The 20,384-nt window shown below is 46.4% G+C and overlaps 1 protein-coding gene and 1 long non-coding RNA gene across 3 annotated transcripts in view; both read right to left on the reverse strand.

The window, feature by feature from the left end:
• Positions 1-25: 25 nt before the first annotated feature.
• LOC132591738 (uncharacterized) overlaps positions 26-20,384 on the reverse strand; it is a 55,398-nt gene continuing 35,039 nt past the window's right edge. Inside the window, exons 2-3 of the long non-coding RNA XR_009557168.1 lie at positions 3,866-3,960; positions 26-2,548 (exon numbers count right to left, since the gene is read on the reverse strand). This is a non-coding gene — a long non-coding RNA (uncharacterized LOC132591738). The remainder of the gene's footprint in view (positions 2,549-3,865; positions 3,961-20,384) is intronic.
• On the reverse strand, positions 13,029-15,119 carry JUNB (JunB proto-oncogene, AP-1 transcription factor subunit). Of its 2 annotated transcripts, XM_060271744.1 has the most exons (2): positions 15,012-15,119; positions 13,029-14,610 (listed from the first exon to the last, which is right to left on the reverse strand). In XM_060271744.1, exon 2 carries the CDS (start codon positions 14,584-14,586, stop codon positions 13,708-13,710), a length of 879 nt encoding a protein of 292 aa, XP_060127727.1. In that variant the 5' UTR covers positions 14,587-14,610; positions 15,012-15,119; the 3' UTR covers positions 13,029-13,707. The 2 variants fall into 2 exon arrangements, with proteins under 2 accessions (XP_060127727.1, XP_060127726.1); XM_060271743.1 differs by having other exon boundaries at positions 13,029-15,105.

Here is a 20,384-nt window from a genome sequence, read left to right on the forward strand (position 1 = left end):
TCGGAACGAGCAAATGACAAGGCGGATCAAAAGTGGAGAATGTGAGCTTGGACTTGCAAAGAGATTTCTTTCCTGCCTTTGGAAGGATATACTTTTACTAAATGGGTTTGCATTGGGGTTTGATTACTATGCCCACCCTTTGGTTTTATGTGCAAAATGTTGTTGTTTAGACGTGTCCGACTCTTCGTGACCCCATGGGCCATAGCACGCCAGGCACTTGAACCCCCAAGTCCCTGTAGAGGTAACATTCCACAGGCACCTTGAAGTTAAGAGATGTAGACAGGGTGTTATAAATGGCTTGTCCAAGAAAACAGAAAAGCAAGCCTGCAGTTTTAGTATGTCTGTGCTGTCAGGGTGTACATAAGAGCCTGAGATCAAGCACTTTTCAAACTTATTTCCTTGGCTGGGACCTTTTTCCGAAGACCGGCTGAGATTTGATACAGCTGTTGCATGGGTGGTTTGTAGCAATGGCTGCTGCCATCTGAAGTAGGAAGGGGTGGGTGCTCAGCATCCTGGCTGACAGAGGACTTTATTGCTTTTGAGGAAATTAACAAGTTCAGTCAACTGGATCCTAACAGTCCTGTAAATACAACAAGAGTTTACTTTTGTGCAATGGAGTGTTCCTGCCTCTCCTTCCCTCTGCAGTCCCATAAAAATCTGTTCCTTTGGTTGTAGGGCTCTTTGAATAATCCTGAATATGTTATTTTTTGGTAGCAGAAATCAGCCTTGCCTATGAACAGAAGAACAAAGTAATTATCTTAAGGTTCTGAGGATGACATTCAAAGCGAGAAGCATTAGCTTGCTGTAGGCTTTCCGCAGCTGGAATGAAAAGCAGGGAGTATCAAAGGCCTGGTGTGAGTTGGAATTATGTAAGCTTTAGATAGCTAGAAACAGAATCTCCTAGGTATTAGCTGAGACCTTTTGCAAGGAATGCAGTGGCCTTCCTAAGAAGCTAAACAAACCTCTGGCATAACAAAGTAGCTTCAAGTAGCTGCCTGGATCAGCACTTGGTTCCTGAATCATTACCCAGATTCAAGATTATGGATTTACTCTGATGACAGGTTGAATGGATAAAATCTTGCTGCAGAAGAAAAAGGACTGATTAGCAAGTATAATCAGGATCATTATCTTCCTATATTGTAGTGATATCGAGGCCTAAACAAGCCCCCACCACCACCTCATTCACACTGCTGTATTTGTGCTTCTGAAGAGTTAGTCCTAAAGCACCTAGAGAATTCCAGGGTTACAGTGGTGAAGCTGGTTATGCAGATTGCATGAGTGACACTAGTCTCAAGAAATACGATTCATTCACATATTATACCTGAATTTAGGAAGTCCCGATCTTACAGCATGGTTATCTCAAGTGGGGCTTGTTCCCCACAGCAGTGCAGCACTGGAGTCCAAGGCATCTCCAGCAGCTTCCCGCCAGTTAGCCAAAATGGTTCAGCCTCTTTCTCATTCCAAGCCATCTCCAAGGGCCGCAAACGTTTCCTGTGCCATCGCACTCCGTTACTCTGGCAGCCTTCCTCGCAATGGATGTAATTTAGGTGAATATGTAGAAGAATTAAAACAGACCTGGCTGTAGGGTGCAATGGACACTGCTAGTTCTCAATCGCTCTGAGATCTTAATTTCTCTTAAAGCCCACAATGGGCAGTTTTACTATCAAACAATTGTGCAACGAGATGTTGCAAATGTGTTTGTTGAAAATGTTTGCATGCTGCTTTGGAATAGTGATGGTTGTTGGGTTAACTAAGCCAGGTGGTTGCTCCAGACTGCCTGTTCATAATTTTCCATCTATTGTCCTCCAAATGTTGCTCCCCACATCAAGCCTAGCTACCAGTAATTCTGGCTGGTGATGGTATTGGGAGTCCAACAACATTTGAAGATCCCCAAGTTTCTTATCCCTCACATAAGATGCTGGCAGCACTTTTAAGGGTTATATGGAAATTGTCGTTCTTATATCAGAGGCATAGCTGCCTGTGTAGGCACTGGTAAGTTTAGACTTCAGGTGGCAGTTTCCATGCTTAATTCATGGGACAGCGTTTGTTTCTAATACTGAAGTGTCATACATCTGCCAGTAGAGGATGCTGTAACTTCATGGAACATTCTGATTCCAAACGTTGAGTGCCCAAGCCTTGAATACAACATTGGAAGGCATGGCGTCCGACTGCTGAACCATATTCCACCACCGTTATCCAATTCTATGTTTTCTGCTAGACTTCATACGAAAAAGGACCTCTAAACAGTGCTTTGTAATCTGTCTTCCCATATGGTGAGTATCAAGCACAGAAAGCAATTTCATAATACCACAGACAGGGCTCTCTTGCACAGCAAGGTATAATGTATACCTTATAAGTATACCTCTGACTTCTGTCAAACTTCCTGCTACTCTTACTAGGTGGGTGTGCTGTTTGCTGTTGAACTAGTGCTCTCCACTTTGTAATATTGAAACTGGCACGCAGAATAACTTACGGTAATCTTCATGCTCTTGAAGCTGTTTCACCCTTGCCAGAGCATAAACCACGGGAATATTCATGTTTTAAGTGCCTGTTTTGAGATTAGGGTAGAAAAAAATGCATCAGATACATGACGATACAACCATCTGATGTGCTAAAGTGTATTTGTTACCCAGCCCTGATTTAATTCTGGGTCCTTTGGTTTAGGAAAAAATGTCACTTAGAGCATGACTGTAGCATAATCTGGACAGAGGAGCGTGTGAAATGGAGGAGTGTGCATCGGGAGATATGATGGGCTACCATCCTCTGTGCAAACATGGTCTCTCTGGATTTTCTCCCCTCAAATGTGATAGTAGAACCCAGAAATCTGAATATCAGATCCACAATATGGGGGACCTTTGCTGGCTGCTATATTTCTTAACCCTGCATCTCTTCCTTACTGTGAGTACTTTCCAAATTGTTGGGTGCCCTCCATCTAGTCCAGGCATCCCCAAACTGCGGGCCTCCAGATGTTTTGGCCTACAACTCCAATGATCCCTAGCTAACAGGACCAGTGGTCGGGGAAGATGGGAATTGTAGTCCAAAACATCTGGAGGGCCGAAGTCTGGGGATGCCTGATCTAGTCTCACCTATACTTCCAACTTATCTGTGCTCCAGTTTATCTCACAAGACCTCTTGGTGATATAATAGGTCAGAATGTTGATGCCCATCTGGATCAGTATTATCTAAAACCAAAGAATCATAATATTGTAGAGTTGGAAGGAACTCCAAATATTATTTAGTCCAGTGCACTAGTAATGGCTCTCTTAAGGGGAGGGGGGACCCCTTTTCACCCATCCCTCATGGGTAATCTTCCAGAGCCTGCATACCAGTGGTGAGCATGGCTAGATGCAAAAGTGGGCAATGGATGCCAGTCTGTCCAGTGGGTTACATTCCAGCCACACACAAGTGAGAGGTTTCTACACACACCTATCTCCATTGTTCTTCCAGTAAAGCAGGAGCAAATAATAATCATTTTATTATTTATACCCCATCCATATGACTGGGTTTCCCCAGCCACTCTGGGTGGCTTACAGAATGTATAAAATATAATAAAGCATCAAACATAAAGAAACTTGCTATTTATCAGCTGAAGGACACATTCAAGCCAGGGAAAAACACTTGGGAAGAGGGTCAGGGGCCAAACAGAATAGCCTGGAGGGCTGCATTGGGTCCCCCAACCTGAGTGGCTTCTTTGCTCCTCAAGGATATCAGGTAGGTGTCCCTTCCCAGCCCTACCTGAAGATGCCAGCGGTTAAGCTAGGGATTTTCAGAATGCAAAGCAGATGTGCTAAAACTGAGCCCATCCCTAAAATACTTGCATAGTCAGCATTGGTGGTTCCTAATAAGAGGTATTGGATATGCTTACCTGTTTTTGGTCCACGGAGGAGAACAAGCTGGCAGACTCTTGGGTGGGGAAGAATGAATATGACTGCAGTTGTGTGGTTATGGTGTTGGACCTACCTAGGAGTGAGGAGACCAGAGTTCAACTCCCAACTCAGTCATACTGTCAGAGGCAGGTGCTGACATTTGCAAATGGGGAGAGTACTATTGCACTCTGGTTGGCCTAGGTGGAAAAAAAGATGCTGGATCAGGTGGGCCAGTGGCTGGAGCCAGCAGGTGGTTCTTATGTTTATGATGTTTGCTGGGTGGCCAGCCAGCCTCTCAGTCTAACCTAGCTCACATGGCGGCTGTAAGAATTAAATGGAGAGCTGGAGACTTGTGTATACCACCTTAAGCTCCTTGCAGGAAAGGTGGGATATAAATAAATCTGGCAGAGGCAGATCACTATGAAGGATGAGTTGCCATAGTGAAGGCAAAAGTAGGCTAATGGTTGCGCCAGCAGAGAGCGCCACTGGGCACCTCAGGAGCACCGAGGCTGTTTTAAACAGGAAGACGTAACAGCTCAGATATTTGCACTGCAGGACAAGGCTGAACAGCTCCCCTGGGTGAACCTGACACAGCTCTGCAAATTCTCAGACAGTCTTGGCACACACTAGGTTCACCCAGGAGAGGGTTTGGTTTGCATACCGGTACATCTCTTCATTTGTATTATTGTGGCGTAACTTTTATTGGGGCTCAAAAAACAGCTCTTTCTTGTCCAAAACTTATGCATTGTACTCATCCTGGTTGGAATGGTTTTCTGCTTCACACATCCCACTGCTTAGGCTTTACAAGACAGCATGAATGTGCCCCTGCTGAAGCTAGAATGAGAAGTCACAACTCTTTCCTTCCCACACCCACCTACACAACATGAAAGACTCTGAAACTTAGAGTGGGCCAGATAGATGGTTTAGTGAAATTCCTACCCTCTAAGCAGGCTACCCTACCCCCTAAGAAAATGCCCAACAGTTATCTGTCTAAAATACTTATTGGAAGCCCTTAGAGGAGGAAAATTTCTCATCTTTCTATGCAACTTTTAAACTTTCATTATTGAATAGCTTTTCCTTTTGAATACCTCCCCCCAACAAAACACAATGTTTATTGTGCACGTACTTACTTGTGGTTTAAACTCATTGGTCACCTTATCTAATCCTTGGAGCACAGAGTGACTAATGGTCCACATGTATAACAGTTGAGATTTCTCCTTGCTGAATTTAATCTGCCTGCCTGATTTGTCAATTATTGGGTGGTTTGTTTTTAAAATGTTTTAGCTTATCCTTTGAATGCTATGTATTTCCTGCCAATTCTTTTATCATCTGCAAATTTGGCAAGCATAACTGACCGCTCACTCATCCAAATAATTAATGAATATATTAAATGCTGGCTTCCAACCAAGCAAATGCTGATTTTCTTCAGTCCTCATTCCAAAAGCCTTCTTAGGAGTATATAAAGTTAAATAGTGGATTTGGTGAAAAGCCTTGGAAGTCCCTATTACCAACTGAGTTCTCGCTACTAAACTATCATATCAAAAACAGAAAATAAATTGGTGCTGTAGTTGTCTTTTATAAAGGCAAGTTGCTTATGAAGTTTTCTCTCTAATCATGTAAATGAATGGTTTTGTTTGTTCCAATATTCCCCCAAGTAAATAAATCAGATTCTATGCATCCTTGGATCTTCTTCCAAAAAGTGTAAGGCTATCAAGTTGTGATATATGTGCTGGCTTTCAGTTGCTGTCTGGATACAGTTCAAGGAAGCTGTTGACCTATAGAGCCCTTAATGCAGAGGTGGGGAAACATTTTCAGCTCAAGGGTCACAAATCTTTTGGGTGGAGCAAAATATGGAACTTTTTTCTTTGTACAGTCCAGTCCCACAGTCAGGTCTCTACACTTGCATCTCTCTAGCCCAAGCAGGCAAGAGACATTATCACAGTTGAATGACATTCCAACCAACAAAAGAGATGAAGGTGTAGAGTGTGGCCGGGGGAGAATCCTAAGGGCCAGTTAGAGAGATCTAGAAGGCCACATTTGGCTCTCAAACATAAGGCTTCCTGCCCCTACCTTAATGCCTTAGTCCAGGGGTTCCCAACAAAATTTTCTCGAGGACCCCTCATCGAGCCGCTATTGTGACAAGGACCCCCATTAATTCCTAATCCTAAAATTAAAAAGACAGGGTACCTGCGCAGTAGCGCATAAATGAAGCCGACGCGCGCAAAGCATCTTGGGGAGGTGAGCGTTAGTAGAATGCGCGCGCTGCCTCTTTGCAAAACAGTAGTGTTTGTAAAGCGCCACCTAACGGCATACAGCAGAACTACTGCCTCTATCTAATTCTAGTTTTGCGCTAGACTCTGCTCATGCAGGAAGCGGCCAAAACAAAAAATCTGTTATCATACGAAATATATTTCATATATTTTTTATTCTAATAGCATCTTGCGGACAGGGCCGGTGCTAGGGTTTTTTGCGCCCTAGGCGAGATCACCTTCTGGCGCCGCCCCCCCCCCCAATTTCCCAGAGTTGTTGACCTTTTTTAGAAAAAAATAAAATAAAAATAAATAAATAAAATATGGGTCCTTACAAAGGAGCCTTTGCCATGGAAATACCCTGTTCATAAGGCTTTGAGCCTAAAGGCTTTTAAGGCCTAAAGAGCATCATTCCCATTCCCAGTCATTTCGGGGAAAGGGGAGGAACAGAAGCAGGTTGGAACGCCGCAAGCATTTCAGCACACCTAGCCAAAATTCAAAGGGATTCTGAATTCAAAACCATGAAACACTTGTTGAGGGTGGTTCTTTTCATCAACCCAATTCTGAAGCTTGCCAACATCACTGGTCAGAGGTCACCAATGGCTGGATATTAGTATGCTTTATTTAGTTATTTTGTTAGATGTCTGTCCTACCCAGGGATGCTGAGAATGGGGGAGAGATTTAAAACACACACACACACACACACACACACACACACACACACACACACACACAGAGAGAGAGAGAGAGAGAGAGAGAGAGAGAGAGATAAAAGAAGCCAATACTTTGTTCTCTTGTGCACAGTTTTTTCAGACCTGCTGTAAAATGTAACTAGCAGGACTCCTAAGGACCTAAAATGCCATATTAATGAAAGGCAAATTCACTGTAAATTTGTGCAATTTTTTTTTTGTTTAGAAATTGCTAACAGGGTTCTAGTGGCTATAGAAGGGGGGGGGGATTAACTAAAGATAGATAGATATGAATGGGAGACCACCAGGAGTCCCACTTAAAAGTGGAGTCTAGATAAATATCTTTAAAAAATCAGTTTAAGTGTTGAAGAGAAATGTAAGCATTTGAGGAAATGTTAACATTTCATTTTCAGCCGCTGGCCTGTAGAAAACAGTATGCTTAGGCTAAATGAGCCTTTGATCTGACCTTGGGGAAGGGTGATAATCAGCTCAGTCACTCAGGGTTTGCTGTTTTGCCCAGGCGCGGTGGCGGCCACGGAGCTCTGCAGGGACGCGGGTGGGAGACGGGGCTCCCCGAGGGGTTTGCGGTCCCAGCGCCGCCCCGCACACGAAGCTGCCGAAGAAGCGGCTCCGGGCGAGGCGGGCACCCAGCGACCCGGCCATGACAGCAGATTTTTGCCCTGCTTCAGGGCGGCAGCGCCCGTTGGTGAACTTGGCTTTCGCGCGCTTTTTCTCCCCTCACGAGGCGGAGGAAAGAGAAGCTGAATGAGGCGGAGGCAGAAAGGAGGGAAGAGCCTTTCCGCCTCATTCAGCTTCTCTTTGCTCCGCCTCGTGAGGGGAGGAAAAAGCGCACAAAAGCCAAGCTCGCCAACGGGCGCTGCCGCCCTGAAGCAGGGCAAAAACCTGCTATCCTCACTTGTAAAAAGCCGCGGGGAGCACTGGGCGGCGGGCAGGCTGGCCAGCGCCCCTCCATTCTGGCTCCGCCAAGTTGCGGACCCCTCTGGCATAGCTCGCGGACCCCTGGGGGTCCGCGGACCACCTGTTGGGAAACACTGCCTTAGTCCAAGGGTAGTCAATGTGATGTTCTCCAGATTGTAGAATCATAGAGTTGGAAGTGACCCCCCCAGGGCCATCTAGTTCAACCCCCTGTTGCTGGGCTACAGGTCCCATAATCTCTGTTCGCCTTACTGGCTGGGGCTGATGGAACTTGGAGCCCACCAACTTCTGGAGGTCACCTTGTTGGCTACCCCTGGCTTAGATGCTACATACATCAGAGGCTTCTTTCTCGTGAGTTTTACCATGAAAGAGCCCTTTCTTACATCGGGCATGAACAGGAAACGAACACAGAGGTATTCACAGTGGAATTCCTGTCCAGTAGAAGTCCGTGCCAGCCGGCTTTGCAAAAGAGTGGTCAAGACCTTCCTCTTTGAGCTGGACTGGCATTTGACAGCCAAGGGTCAAGCAGGCATGGGTATTTATAACTAGCTGGGGTTTTTTTTGGGGGGGGGGAGTTATTTTTCACTGTTGTTACCTGCACTTAGCCCTTCCTGGAAAAGGGCAGGATAAATAATGCTGCAATAAATAAATTTTCTGTGACTATGCCAGTTTTCAGCAATTAGGACAGCTGGCTGTTCAGAGGTTTGCCCCACTAGCTCCCTCCGTAAACGCCACCAACATCAATTCAGATTGCCCAAGTGAACTGTTTTCCTAGCCTTTGGCCTTTCCCCATCCTTATTTTTGTCAGCACTGAATGTCTCATCACCATTTCCTTCTTGGTGAAGCAGAAATACATATTGAGCAATTCTGCCTTAAAAGCACAAACAAGCAACGCTCCACCTTTCTTGTTTGGACTTGAGCCACAAATCCACTGTACCTCCCTCTGTTGCTTTGGCTACTAGTATCAATCCACACTTCTCCCCGACCCCATAGCTATAGCTTGGTCTGTGCCCTCCTTTTCTGATTTTGTCCCATTATCTTTATGCTACATGGATCCTAGCTAACCTGTTTTCCTTTCTGCTATAATTTCATCTTGCAATGTTAGACTGCTATGGTAAAACATATCCTTAGCACATCACTTTACCATCACATCCCATTTCAACAAGCTGGATGTGAGCTGGAAGGTGACACAGCACCCTTCCACCCCTCCCCCTCATTTGCCCAGAGGGATGACATGAGGCCAGGGTGCCTCTTGCTTCTTACACATGCCCTTCTGGGAGGCCTTCAGCTCTGGCATGCACTATGGCCACATTCCATTCCGCGTCAGTTTCTCGTGCTTCCGGGGACATCAGGCTGTTGTTGATGATAACCCCAGGCTGGTTCTGCAAGGAACTTGCCCCACCCCCTGGATGACAGCAACAAGTCGCGTCATTCTCACTAAGCCCATGAGAAGGAAATGGGTAGAAAGAGGATGGTATGGAATACAATGAGTGTGGTAGTAGCTCTCTGGTTCCCAACTTTCCCTTTAATGCCATGCCATGCCACACACACAGTTCGACTGTGCTCCCCTCCCATGTCTGGAAATAGAACCCAGGAAGCTTGAATGCTGCTCCCCATCACCCAGCTAGACGTCTCGGCTCCCTGACTCACAGACCCATTTAGAGCTCCTTCCACCTGCTGTTTTCCTGGCTCCCTGTCCCTATCATCACTGGGCTCTGCCTTGGCTTCCTGATATGGGATGGGAGCTTATTGCCTGTATCCCAGTTTCATTCACCCCCAATTAAGCAAAAATTAGAGTCTATGAAATGAAAAAGTCTTCTTTTTCTCCCAGTCTATTCACCCGTCTATTCACCTGTCTTAAAATACACCTGTCCCATTCCCGCAATGATCCCCCATCTGCAATGATACAGGGCAATTGATCACTTCTTCCTTTTTTAGGAACATGAGAAATATAAAACTATAACTGACCTTTAATATTTTAAATGAAAGTATTTCAGATGCAACAACTGAAATGGACAGAGAAAATATTTCTTCGCATCTTAATCCTTAATGCATGCAGCCATACACCACAGCATCTGGACTTTTTCTTTTGCCAATGCATTTTATTAGTTTGCATAAAGAACTTGATTTCCCCGCTTTAAGTGTCTTTTTCACTAAAATGCGTTTGACAGAGCTACATACAAAATTCAAGGATGCTAGCCAGCAATTCTACTTTCTTCACCAGACCCTCGATGATAAGAGGAAAAAATCCCCCCTGTTCAAAACCCCTTTCTCTGTGCCACCTCTTATATTGCATCTCAGTCCACAGGGCTGATTCAGAGATTCTGCTGGTCATTTGAGTTCAATTGTGACCATTTGCACATGGTCCCATTCTAATCCAAGCACCCCCTTTCTTCCTTATAATCAACTCCTACTGACCAGGGCAGGGAATAAGGGCTCTCTATGGTACCACCTCCCATTTACTTTCTTCTGAGTCACCTTGACCTTCTCAGTTGAGGGCCAGCATTCTTCGGAGAAAAAGTTGAATCCCACATCCTGCTCCCATGAGCTCCCTTGTTTTGGCTTGCCTACAGTTTTACTCTCATTATGTCCAGTCTGAGGCATCCACTGGAACCCCAGCAAGGCCAGAACCCACATACAGAATGCTTGTAGTTTCACAGCCCATATAGTGACGGCTGTATTGTGAGCAGCTGGCAACAGCAGCAATGTTCAGTGGTTTGGGCCCTTCTACTGGCTCTTGCTTGGTAGGCTTACCCTATTTTCTCCCATATTCACACTCCTGTATGCCATATCAGCTTGATGCCTCCAGGAGAAAGAGTCAAAACAAACACACAAGCTAACAAAATAGTTTTTTTTTATATCTCAGATCTGGGGCAGCAAAAGATGTCAACAGACTCTTAATTTAACTTATCGACAGCTCCCTGGGACTGTAAAGCTCATGGGAGGCAAACTATGGCTACTGCTAAGAGACCCAGGGCCACTGCACCCTTGCCTCCCATGAAGAACATGGTGAGGAGACCAGCCTGGCCCCAACCACTGGCCTGCAAAGGAACAGCTGCTCTGCTGCTTGCTTTTCTTTTCTCTTCTCTTCCCATTCCTTTATCCTTCTGCATCACGACATTGCGAGTCTACAGGCAGGGGCTGTAATATTCTTATAGACACACAAGTACACACATACGCATAGTGCTTAGAAAAATCTTAAGCACTATGGTTTAATTATTCTGAACAACTAAACCAAGTGAGCAAGAATTTCCCACATTTTTAGAGTCTTTAAAATAGGAGCTGCTTACAGATTAGGATTTAAATGCAAGCAACAGAGCAGAGGGATAAAGAGATGACAGCAGCACTATGATTTGTTGCCTATGGGAGGTTATTGCTTGTAACTCACACAGCTTTCTCCCTTCAATTTCCCCACAAATTAACATATATGCAAAGGGGGGGAGAACCCTCTTAAAAAGTCCCAAAAGAAAAAATGTTCACTGATTTTTTTTATCTGTCAGTATAGCCTTAATGACTTCAAATCTATGTTCTCTCAAGAATGGTACAATTCATTAAACATCCTCCTGTTGCAGAAGCTGCATGCGAGACTAATTCAGTTTCTGTTGGGGAAGGTTAATACGAGATTTGTTGTTTTTTATCTAACAGCTTTCTTTATCTCCCCCTTTACACTTGTTTCCAATGGGAAATCCCTTTTCTCAAATTAGGGGTGGGGGACTTGGGGCTTTCCAGATGTTGTTTGACACTAACTCCCATCAGCTATAGACAGTGTGACCAGTGGCCACAAATGATGGTACTGTAGTTGCAGCCCAGCAACAGTGCCGAAGTGACTTGCATTGGCATTGAGAAAGGGACGCCTAAGAAGATGGTCCCCTATTCAGCTATGGGACTCAACAGGAGGCCACGGAAAAGGCACTATCGCTCAGCTGCTTCAAACATTTCACAGAAAGGAAAGGAAAAATCAGTTGTATAGCAGCAGCCAACAGTTGCTGTACATAAGCTTATCCATCCTTTGTACAAAACTCTGTAACAAAAGGAACCTTTGAAATACAGGATAATAAATTTTCCTTTCACCACCAGACAACGGGAACATGGAGAGGTGCTAAGGTTGAAAAACAAGCCAAAAAATAGTTTAATTGAGACTGGCAGAGCTCAGTCTGCAATAGTTTCAGTTACCGGCAGCGATAACCGTTATGGGAAAGTTAACTTTTTTCTTTTTCTTTTTTTAAACCAAACCCCAAAGTCCTGTAACATGTTATGTGTCTCACATTCCCCCGCAGGACATGTGAGCAAGCCATGTGGGTTGCTCTCACGGGCCAAGCCCGTCGGACCTCGGCCCGCCGCTGGGTTTTGCGGATCTGCTGCACCCTGGGACATTCCCAGCCCCAAAGCATCACCCCCTTCCTTCTTTGGCTGGAAATCGACACCGTCCAAGGCCCTTTGCCTGGTAACGTGGGCGGGGGTTCCCGGAATGGAGCCCTACCAGAAACGCGTCACTAGGCAGAAACTGACCATATATGGCCATCTTCCTCTGCGTCAGCGCGAAAAGCTTTTTACCCCGGAGGCTCCACCCACTGGAGCTGAAGTCAGAACTTGTGAGATCAAGGAAATGAAGCTCGGCGTGTGGGAGGCCGCCCCTCGGGGCTTTTGCGCGCACGCCCTCCCCTTCCCGTCCCTCGCTATAGGGAACGGGAAAGAGGTTCAAGCTGGTTTTCTGAGCACCAGCGCTTTCGCATCAAGGCTCCGAGTTTGACATCAAAGGAAAGTGGGGAGCGGTGCGGGAGGGGAGGGAGAACAGTCCCCCAAACCCGGGAAATGACGTGAAGCGGAGAAAGGAACAAGGCACAACAGTACCGCAGCACATTCAAAAGGCCCAGATCCCATTGGTTAGGGAAAACATCGGAGGGAGAAGAGGGAGGGAGGGAGGATGGGGGATCGTAGTTAGATAGAGACAACAGAGATGACGTGCCTAAATTATCGTAGGTTTACAGGGAAATAACCCAGTAAGGAGTTAAGGACACACACAGGGAAGGCGAAGGGCCAGCTACCGGTAGGAGGGCTCTTAGGTTTGGTTACATCTTGGCAACAACTTTTCTCTCCCACCCCTCTAAACTTTAGCTTCAAGAAAAGAAGAGCAAGCGAGTTAAAACTGTCCCGAAAGAAACTGAGAGGCTGTTAAAAAAAAACAGCAACAAAATAAAAGTCTGATTTTTCCGATATAACTCCCCCAAACAACTTGTAAAATAATATCTAGGAGAGACAGAAGATTAAAAGAGGCACACAACAGAAAGTAGTTAGAACATGTTTACTTAAATAGTTTCAATAAAAAGTCAAAAACACAAATACAATCTTTTGAAGAAAAAAAAAACTGAATTTGAGGACTCAAAAGAAATTAAGAGCACAAGTAGTAAACAATCCTCTCCCGCTCCCCTTTCCCCCAGTGACCCCTTTTGTCCGTACAGTGGCCTCCTGGGGAGGAAGAGAGGTGCTGAGGTTTCATCCCTTCCCTGCCATCCTCTGTTCTGGTCCCTTTTGTTTCAATTATAAATTAAGCGATCACCTCCTTTTTCTACTGGCACAAGGAAGAGATCAGAAGGCCAGTTTCTGGCTCTGTCCAGAGTACCTCCAGTTCCACTGCACCAGCCAGCGACGCAGCAGAAGGGGTGGAAAAAAAGGCTTTTGTTTTTTGTTTTAAATACACTCACGCACAAAATCACTCTCACATACAGATATAAAAAAAACCTCTTACACACACTCAGCACAGACCGGAGTTCTGGATCCACCAGACTGAGAGTCACAGACATAACTTGGAAAACAGAACTTCAGGAACAGAAGAGTTGGGAACTGGGCTTGTCAGTCCGGTTCCGTGTAAACTTTTGCATTACAAGTCCACTTTCTCTTCTCCCCACCCCATCCCCCCAAAAGGTCTTTGAGACGGCAGGGATCGGCTTGGTCGTCCCCCGCCGCCCATCAGAAGGACTGTTGCATCTTCGCCGTCAAGAGGAGCTGGCAGCCGTTGTTCACGTGGTTCATGACTTTCTGTTTGAGCTGCGCTACTTGGTCCCGCAGCGCGCTGGCCGTGTTGGACAGTCCCGCGTTCTCGCTCTTCAAGGTCTTCACCTTGTCCTCCAGCCGAGCGATGCGCTCCAGCTTCCTCTTCCTGCACTTGGTGGCGGCCAGGCGGTTGCGCAGCCGCTTCCGCTCCACCTTGATGCGCTCCTGATCTTCCATGTTGATGGGAGACACGGGCGGGCTCTGCATATCCGGCACCGTCTGGGGCTCCTCTTTGAAGCCTCGCGAAGGGTGCGGCAAGGCCAGGCCGTGCGGCTGAGGCATATAGCTGAGGTTGGCGCTGGGGTAGCTAGACGTGGTGCTCAGCGTGGCCGAGGGGTTGTAGCTGGTCAGGTTGGTGTAGACGGGAGGCGGCTCCTGCGGGAGGGAGGCCGCGTAGCCGCTGCTGGCCGACGAGGCCGCCGCCGCCGCCGCTGCTGCCGCCGCCACCGCTCCGATGGAGACATTGGGCGGCGGCATGTGGTTCATCTTGTGCAGGTCGTCCAGCGCCTTGACGAAGCCGTCGGCGAAGCCTTCCTGCTCTTCGGTGGCCCCGCGCGGGTAGTAGTACTGGCCCGGCGGCGTCGGGGTGGTGGTGATCACCCCGTTGCTGTTCTGGACGATCAGGCGCTCCAACTCCGGGGCGGCTAGTTTGAGCGACGAGCTCCCGGTGTCGGCCTGTTGCTGCGGCAGGGAGCCCGGGAAGTACCCGCCGGGGCCGTCCTCTTGGGCGCGGAGGTGGTGCGGGAGCTGGGACTTCAGGCCGCGGAAGGGCTCTGCGGACAGGTTCAGAGCCATGCCCGACTTCAACGTCTTGTAGTCCTGCCCGTAGCCGGAGAGAAAGGAGTCAGGGTAGAAAGGCTGCTCCATCTTCGTGCACATCAGCCGCGCGCTGGGAAGGGGTTGCGAACCCGGGCTAGGAACCTCCGGGATCGAGCCTTCTCCCTAGCTGCCTCTGCCTAGGGGGCGCGGGTCGAGTCTCTTGCTCCCTGAAACGAGGGCAGCAGCGCGCTTCCTTCCGCCTCCCTCCCTGAGCTTCACTTCCAGATTTCGGAGAGACACTCACAAGAAAGGAAGAGAGTTCGTCTTTCCGGAGGCTTCGCCAACCACCCGCCCTGACTAAGCTCTGCTAGCGGGGATGATTCACGCGTTGTCTGTCCCCCACCAGAAGGCGCGCCGGCTTCGAGCCCTCCCCGAGAAGCAAAAAGGAGCAGGTACCGTACCGGCGAAGGGAGAGAGAGCCTCTGGCGCGCGCTGGCGATTGTAGGTTGCGAGTTATCTCAGCTGCAGCGTGCGCTTCCCGGAGCCTTTTATTGCGGCCGCGCGCGCGGCGGCGGCGGAAGCGAGCCGCCATTGGCTGCAGAGCCCAAAGCGCCTCCGCCCACCGCGGCGCACGCGAAGGGGGAACTGAGCTCATTGCTCGGCAGCTCGTGCTCCAGTAAACAGCCCCGGGGAGGGGGGAGTTCTAAAGGCACCCGCGTCAGAGTCGCGGGTTGGGCGGGAGGGAGCCCGGGAGCGAGAGAGAGAGGCGGACGCACGCGGTCCCCGGGGGAAGACAGCGCCACGCATCAAGCCCTCGAGTGCCACAGGCCCACCCCCCAATACACACACAGGGGCAAGGTTAACATTCAGCCACCGGAAAGGTGGTAAAACAGGCCATGGACATATAGACTAGCGGTTTTTGACAGCTGGAAGGGTTGGAGGCGGAAGACGCAGCTCCAGATTCCCTCTCACAGGTTAAACTGGCTGGGCGGTCTTTGTCCCAGGGTTGTTGTGAGGGGGTGAAATTCACATAAAGCCCCAGAAGTCAACCACAGCTCCCTGGAAGATATGTGTCAGATAAATACCCACATTCAGTTGGGGCGTCAGCTTCACCTTCCAGGTGAGAGAAGCCCCATCTGATTGTGAGGCAATAGGAGGGTTTTCTTCATTACCAAATCACAGGGAAGGGCATTTCTTTGGAAGAATTCGTATTATGTTGTATGTATGGCAGTCACACACATGTAGAAAGGTAATTCTTTGAAACGCCTTCCACGTAGAATTTTTTAGACCCAGAACAGCAGCGTCTGACTAGACATATGTACAATAACAAACAAACTCTGGACACAGAGTGCTCTTTCTTATAAGGTCTAACTGCACACATAACATTCACTCAATGTCAGTAACTAGGATAAATAAATGTGCAGCCTGAGATGGATTTGTGCATAAGTACACAAATACTATAGAAATATGTACAGAAGAATCTCATTCCAAATGCAAAATCTGTATTCACAAACTGCAAACACTTAAATGCCACATTAAGACTTAACTCAAACATAAAGCTGCATCCTGCCATCTTCAAAATAAATATACGTACAACCTTAAAGAGACTTGTATACCGCATTCAAATTCCAGAGGAGAAAAACACCAAAGGCCAGATGTACACCCAAAGTTCAGAACTGTAGAATTTCTCTTATATAAAATCATTAATTACAAGACAACACATCGCTTATGTTCATGGCACTTAGCAGAGTTTCAGAAACACAGTTTCCTGCCCCCAATAATCTTCCAGTCTAAATTTTGACAGCATGGAAGAAAATAAGATGGGGAAGAAAGGCAGGAGGGAGAGGCACCGGTAGCCAAAGGTGTATGTAAGCAAACGAAGTTACACCTGGTTACAGTTGTTGGGCATGAGAATTAAGGGGTTAAAGACTTAATGGAAAATGTGAGTTCTGAGGAGGGGCCCCACAAATACATACACCTAAAGACTCTGATTTGCACAGGTATACCAATCCTGACCCAACCCATTCACCCACAGTGAGAAGTACAAGGTGCAAAGTGATAATAAAGCCCAGTGGCCATGCTTTGGGTGGGTCTCGCTTCTTCTACAAACATGAGTATGTATTACATACAGTTCTGTTCTGTAGCTTCATCTCCTTGCACGTATACACAATCACCCAGACATCTGAGAGAAGCTTCATCACATTCTTCTCCCAGGGTTTAATATATTTAACAAACGATCCACCTCTCTGCAAATATCAGGTATTAGCTTTAGCTGATCTTTATACATTTTCAAGGGGATGTGAATTATAGAGAGAGAGGTTTATAAATGAGTTATGGGTTGTTCCAGCAACCATAAGTGTGCAAGTGGAGGGGAGGGGGAGAGAACTTCAGGCATGGGGGCCAAATGCAGCTCTCTAGGCCTCCCTATCTGGCCCTCAGGACTCTCCGCAGACCATGCACCCTCCACACCTACATCTCTTCTCCCCAGACAATTCTCTCACTGGCACTGCTTCACACCCTTCTGGAACATTTTTGCTTGTTTGCCTCTGGTCATTATTGGCATGTGCCCCCCCCCATAACATTGCCCAGAAGGGATTGTGGCCCTTGGTGACTGCAACTTGACATTTTAGTCCTAATACATTTGATTTTTTGGATAGCTGCCTTCAATGGAATTTACTTTCAAATAAGGATGTAGAAGATTGCACTTCCACTCAGTAATAGTAATGGTAGAGGACTAATCATTTTGTCTGATAATTAAACAGCTGTTTCCACTCCCTCCCCCCGTATACAGAGTAAGGAATTCAACATTACACTATGGCAATTGTTTTGCCAGCGCAAGCATTTGAGCTTGCTAGATGGAACGATCTCCCTTCTTCTCCCCATGCACACTATTCGGGGTGTGGGGAGACCTGATCCACTAGCAGACATCCTTGCATGGGCTTCTGCTAATGGGACTCATTAGTTGAATCCCACCCACATATTAATATAAGTTCCTCTCTCTTGTCTCTAAAAACTACTCTATGAGTCATTTGCCCAATTGTCATGCACAGTTGTATATAAAATATTCTAGTATGAAGTAAAAAAAATGTATGGGGCACTTCAAATATAACTTGGACAAAACAAATAGTAGAAACTATGGTATTGTCAGGCAGTGTTAGAAATTGAGATATGAAAGTTAGGAGCTAAATGGCACCTTAAACCTAGGTTATGGGCACAACAATGGAATGTCTAGGTTCACTTTTTTATAACAAAAATAAAAGCTGAAAATGAATGAACGGCAGCTAAAACATTATCATAGCTGCCAAGTTATCCCCTTTTTTTTTTTTTAAAATATTTTTATTAATTTTCCAATTAAAACCAATTATATCACATTCAATATTTCAAATTATACACATATATATATCAATCAGACCGAATGTTATGCCAAATCATCTAAAGAATTTTTTATTTGGGTTCCCATGCTTCAAGAAATTGGGAATTCCTCGCAACTGTCCACTGCCGTCTTTTTTCTAAAGTTCAAATCGTCCTTCAAGTTCATAATAATCCAGATCTTCCCCTTACAGTCACATAGATGTTTTCTACTTTCACGATTGTTTCCCAGCTGCTGATATAAATATCAAACAAAGTCTCACAGATGTTCTTTCTCCTGTGTGAGTTAATCAGTCCAGCCTCCCCATAAATCTTCTTAATGGAGCTCCTGTTGCGTTGAAGCAATTCGAAGTAGCGCCATCTTAAAAAGCTCAAATCACTTTCGCTTTCCTCTCATGGCCATGAAAATTTACGATCATTATAGAATTTACAGCTTTTCCAGGCAGGAGACCCAAACATCAAACCATAGACACTTGGTAAATTAATGGATCTCCTTGCCCTATAGCTGAACTTAGCTTCAGGTCGCTGCTCCAATTTAAAGTGCGTCACAGCTCATAAATCCTCCGAACGCATTCAGAACTCCTTCCGTCCGACTAGGGGGGGGCTTTTCTCATCGGCAACTCCACATCTTTAAAAAAATATGCTCAGTAACAACAGTTATAAGGTTCAACTCACACAGTCTTTTGCTTCTCTTTCACTCCAAACAAGCCAGGACATCGCGTCCGGGAAGGTACGAGGCAACAATATGAAGAAAAAAAAAAAATAAAATAAAATAAAAACTCACTCCCCTTATCGCTCCGTCCCCATCAATCCTTCTTCCAGATGCAGTACAATCTTTGACTCCTCTCACTCGGCAGCATAAATTTCTCAGCAGTAAACAGCGCTTCTTTCCCTCCTTCTGAAGTATGTCCATAGATTTAAGCCTAATTATCTTCTTTAACCATGGAAATCCCCGCCATGCAGATTAGCGTCCGGGAGTCCTGGCCCTTGTAAGTGCTCAGCCCAAGCTCCCCCCACTCCAAAAACAGTCGGAGTGGGTCTGGGGGCATCGCGGGCCAGCGGCCCCTCTCCGTAACCCCCGGAGAGGGTAGGGGGTTGCCATTTACTCCCCTAGCAACCGCCAAATTCCTTACAAAGGTCAGAGAGATGGAAAACAGGTCCGCCATTCCTGCAGGCGGAAACCGGAACCAAGTTATCCCTTTTTTTAAGGGATTTTCCCTTATGCTGAATAGGCTTCCTCGCGAGAAAAGGGAAAACTTGGCAGCTATGAACATTATGTTCATTTTTCACAGGGTCTAGTCCTTCCCCTGCCCCCCCCCTAATATTCTTAAGAGGGCCTCTTCTCCAGTCTTCAGAGAGTTGCTGGAAGTAGGGAGGCAGAAAAAGGTCCTCCTTTCCTTCCACACTGCAGTTTTAATCTGAAATCTTAGGCGCAGTACTGCGCCCAGAGCTCAGAAACTGCTTGGGCTAATGGAATTCCCTGTTGCAAAATTCACCCAGAACAATGGGAGTTTCAAACACTGCTGTCAGGGCAAGAATTTGTAGCAGAAGAGCAAGGCCCTGCTCAGTAAAAGAACAGCAGGACCTCCAAATGCAATTATGGCCAGCTTGCCACATTTTGAAATAGGTGAAGTAATATACATTATCATCTATCAAGCTCATCCGCATACAACTTGTTAAGTCCAGAGTCTAAAATTACCTAATTGCACCACTGCCTAGAAACGTCCACTGTTCTGCCTGGTCCATGATCAAGCGGCACAAAGAAAAAGGCTAGAGGACTGTGGCATGTATTAAGCAGCACCTATTTCTTAAAATTAGAGGTGATGGGGCTCAGGCTCTCCTGGAAGTCCTTCCTCCTAGCCCATGATGTGTAACGGCTGGTAATTATTACTTAGTAGTAAAGGAAAACTCTTTCCATGTGCTCACGTCTTTACTAATATTTCACATGTCCCAAAGCTGGCTGGCCCTGGTATTAGGTAAAGGCTTGTGAGCTAAACACCTGGTGAATTTTGCTCAAATGAAGTCAAACTTTAAGATGCCTAAAGAAGAACCATGGAGAAGCAAAAATATAATGAAAATAGGGAGTACCATTTTCACTTTATCCATGAACACTGTTAACAAATGGGCAAAATCTACCACTCGGAGGTAAGCTATGCATAGCAGGTTTCCCTTCCTGGCTCAATGTATACAACAGAACATTGTCTAGGAGGGCTTTGCTTTGCAGCTTGTCCACTTGACCTATGGGTCCTCGGTTTAGCTTGTCTCATGTTTTGATAGCTTTATACTAGAGTGTGGCAGCACATTCTCCCTAGACAAATACATCTCTGGGTTTTCCTGAAAGTCCCAGAACTTTCTATCTGCAATCTTAATGTAAATCCAAACTCTACTGTATGTGCAGGGACTAATGAAATGAGGGGTGGGAAGCTGCATGAAACTAAATAATGATAAAATTGCACAAAGGGGGA

Source organism: Zootoca vivipara, chromosome 2 (genome assembly GCF_963506605.1).
Source record: "Zootoca vivipara chromosome 2, rZooViv1.1, whole genome shotgun sequence".
NCBI classification, from domain to species: domain Eukaryota; kingdom Metazoa; phylum Chordata; class Lepidosauria; order Squamata; family Lacertidae; genus Zootoca; species Zootoca vivipara.

Bases quoted from the DNA above. Each gene is read 5' to 3' on its own strand.
- JUNB (XM_060271743.1), bottom strand. From the start codon at position 14,670: ATGTGCACGAAGATGGAGCAGCCTTTCTACCCTGACTCCTTTCTCTCC.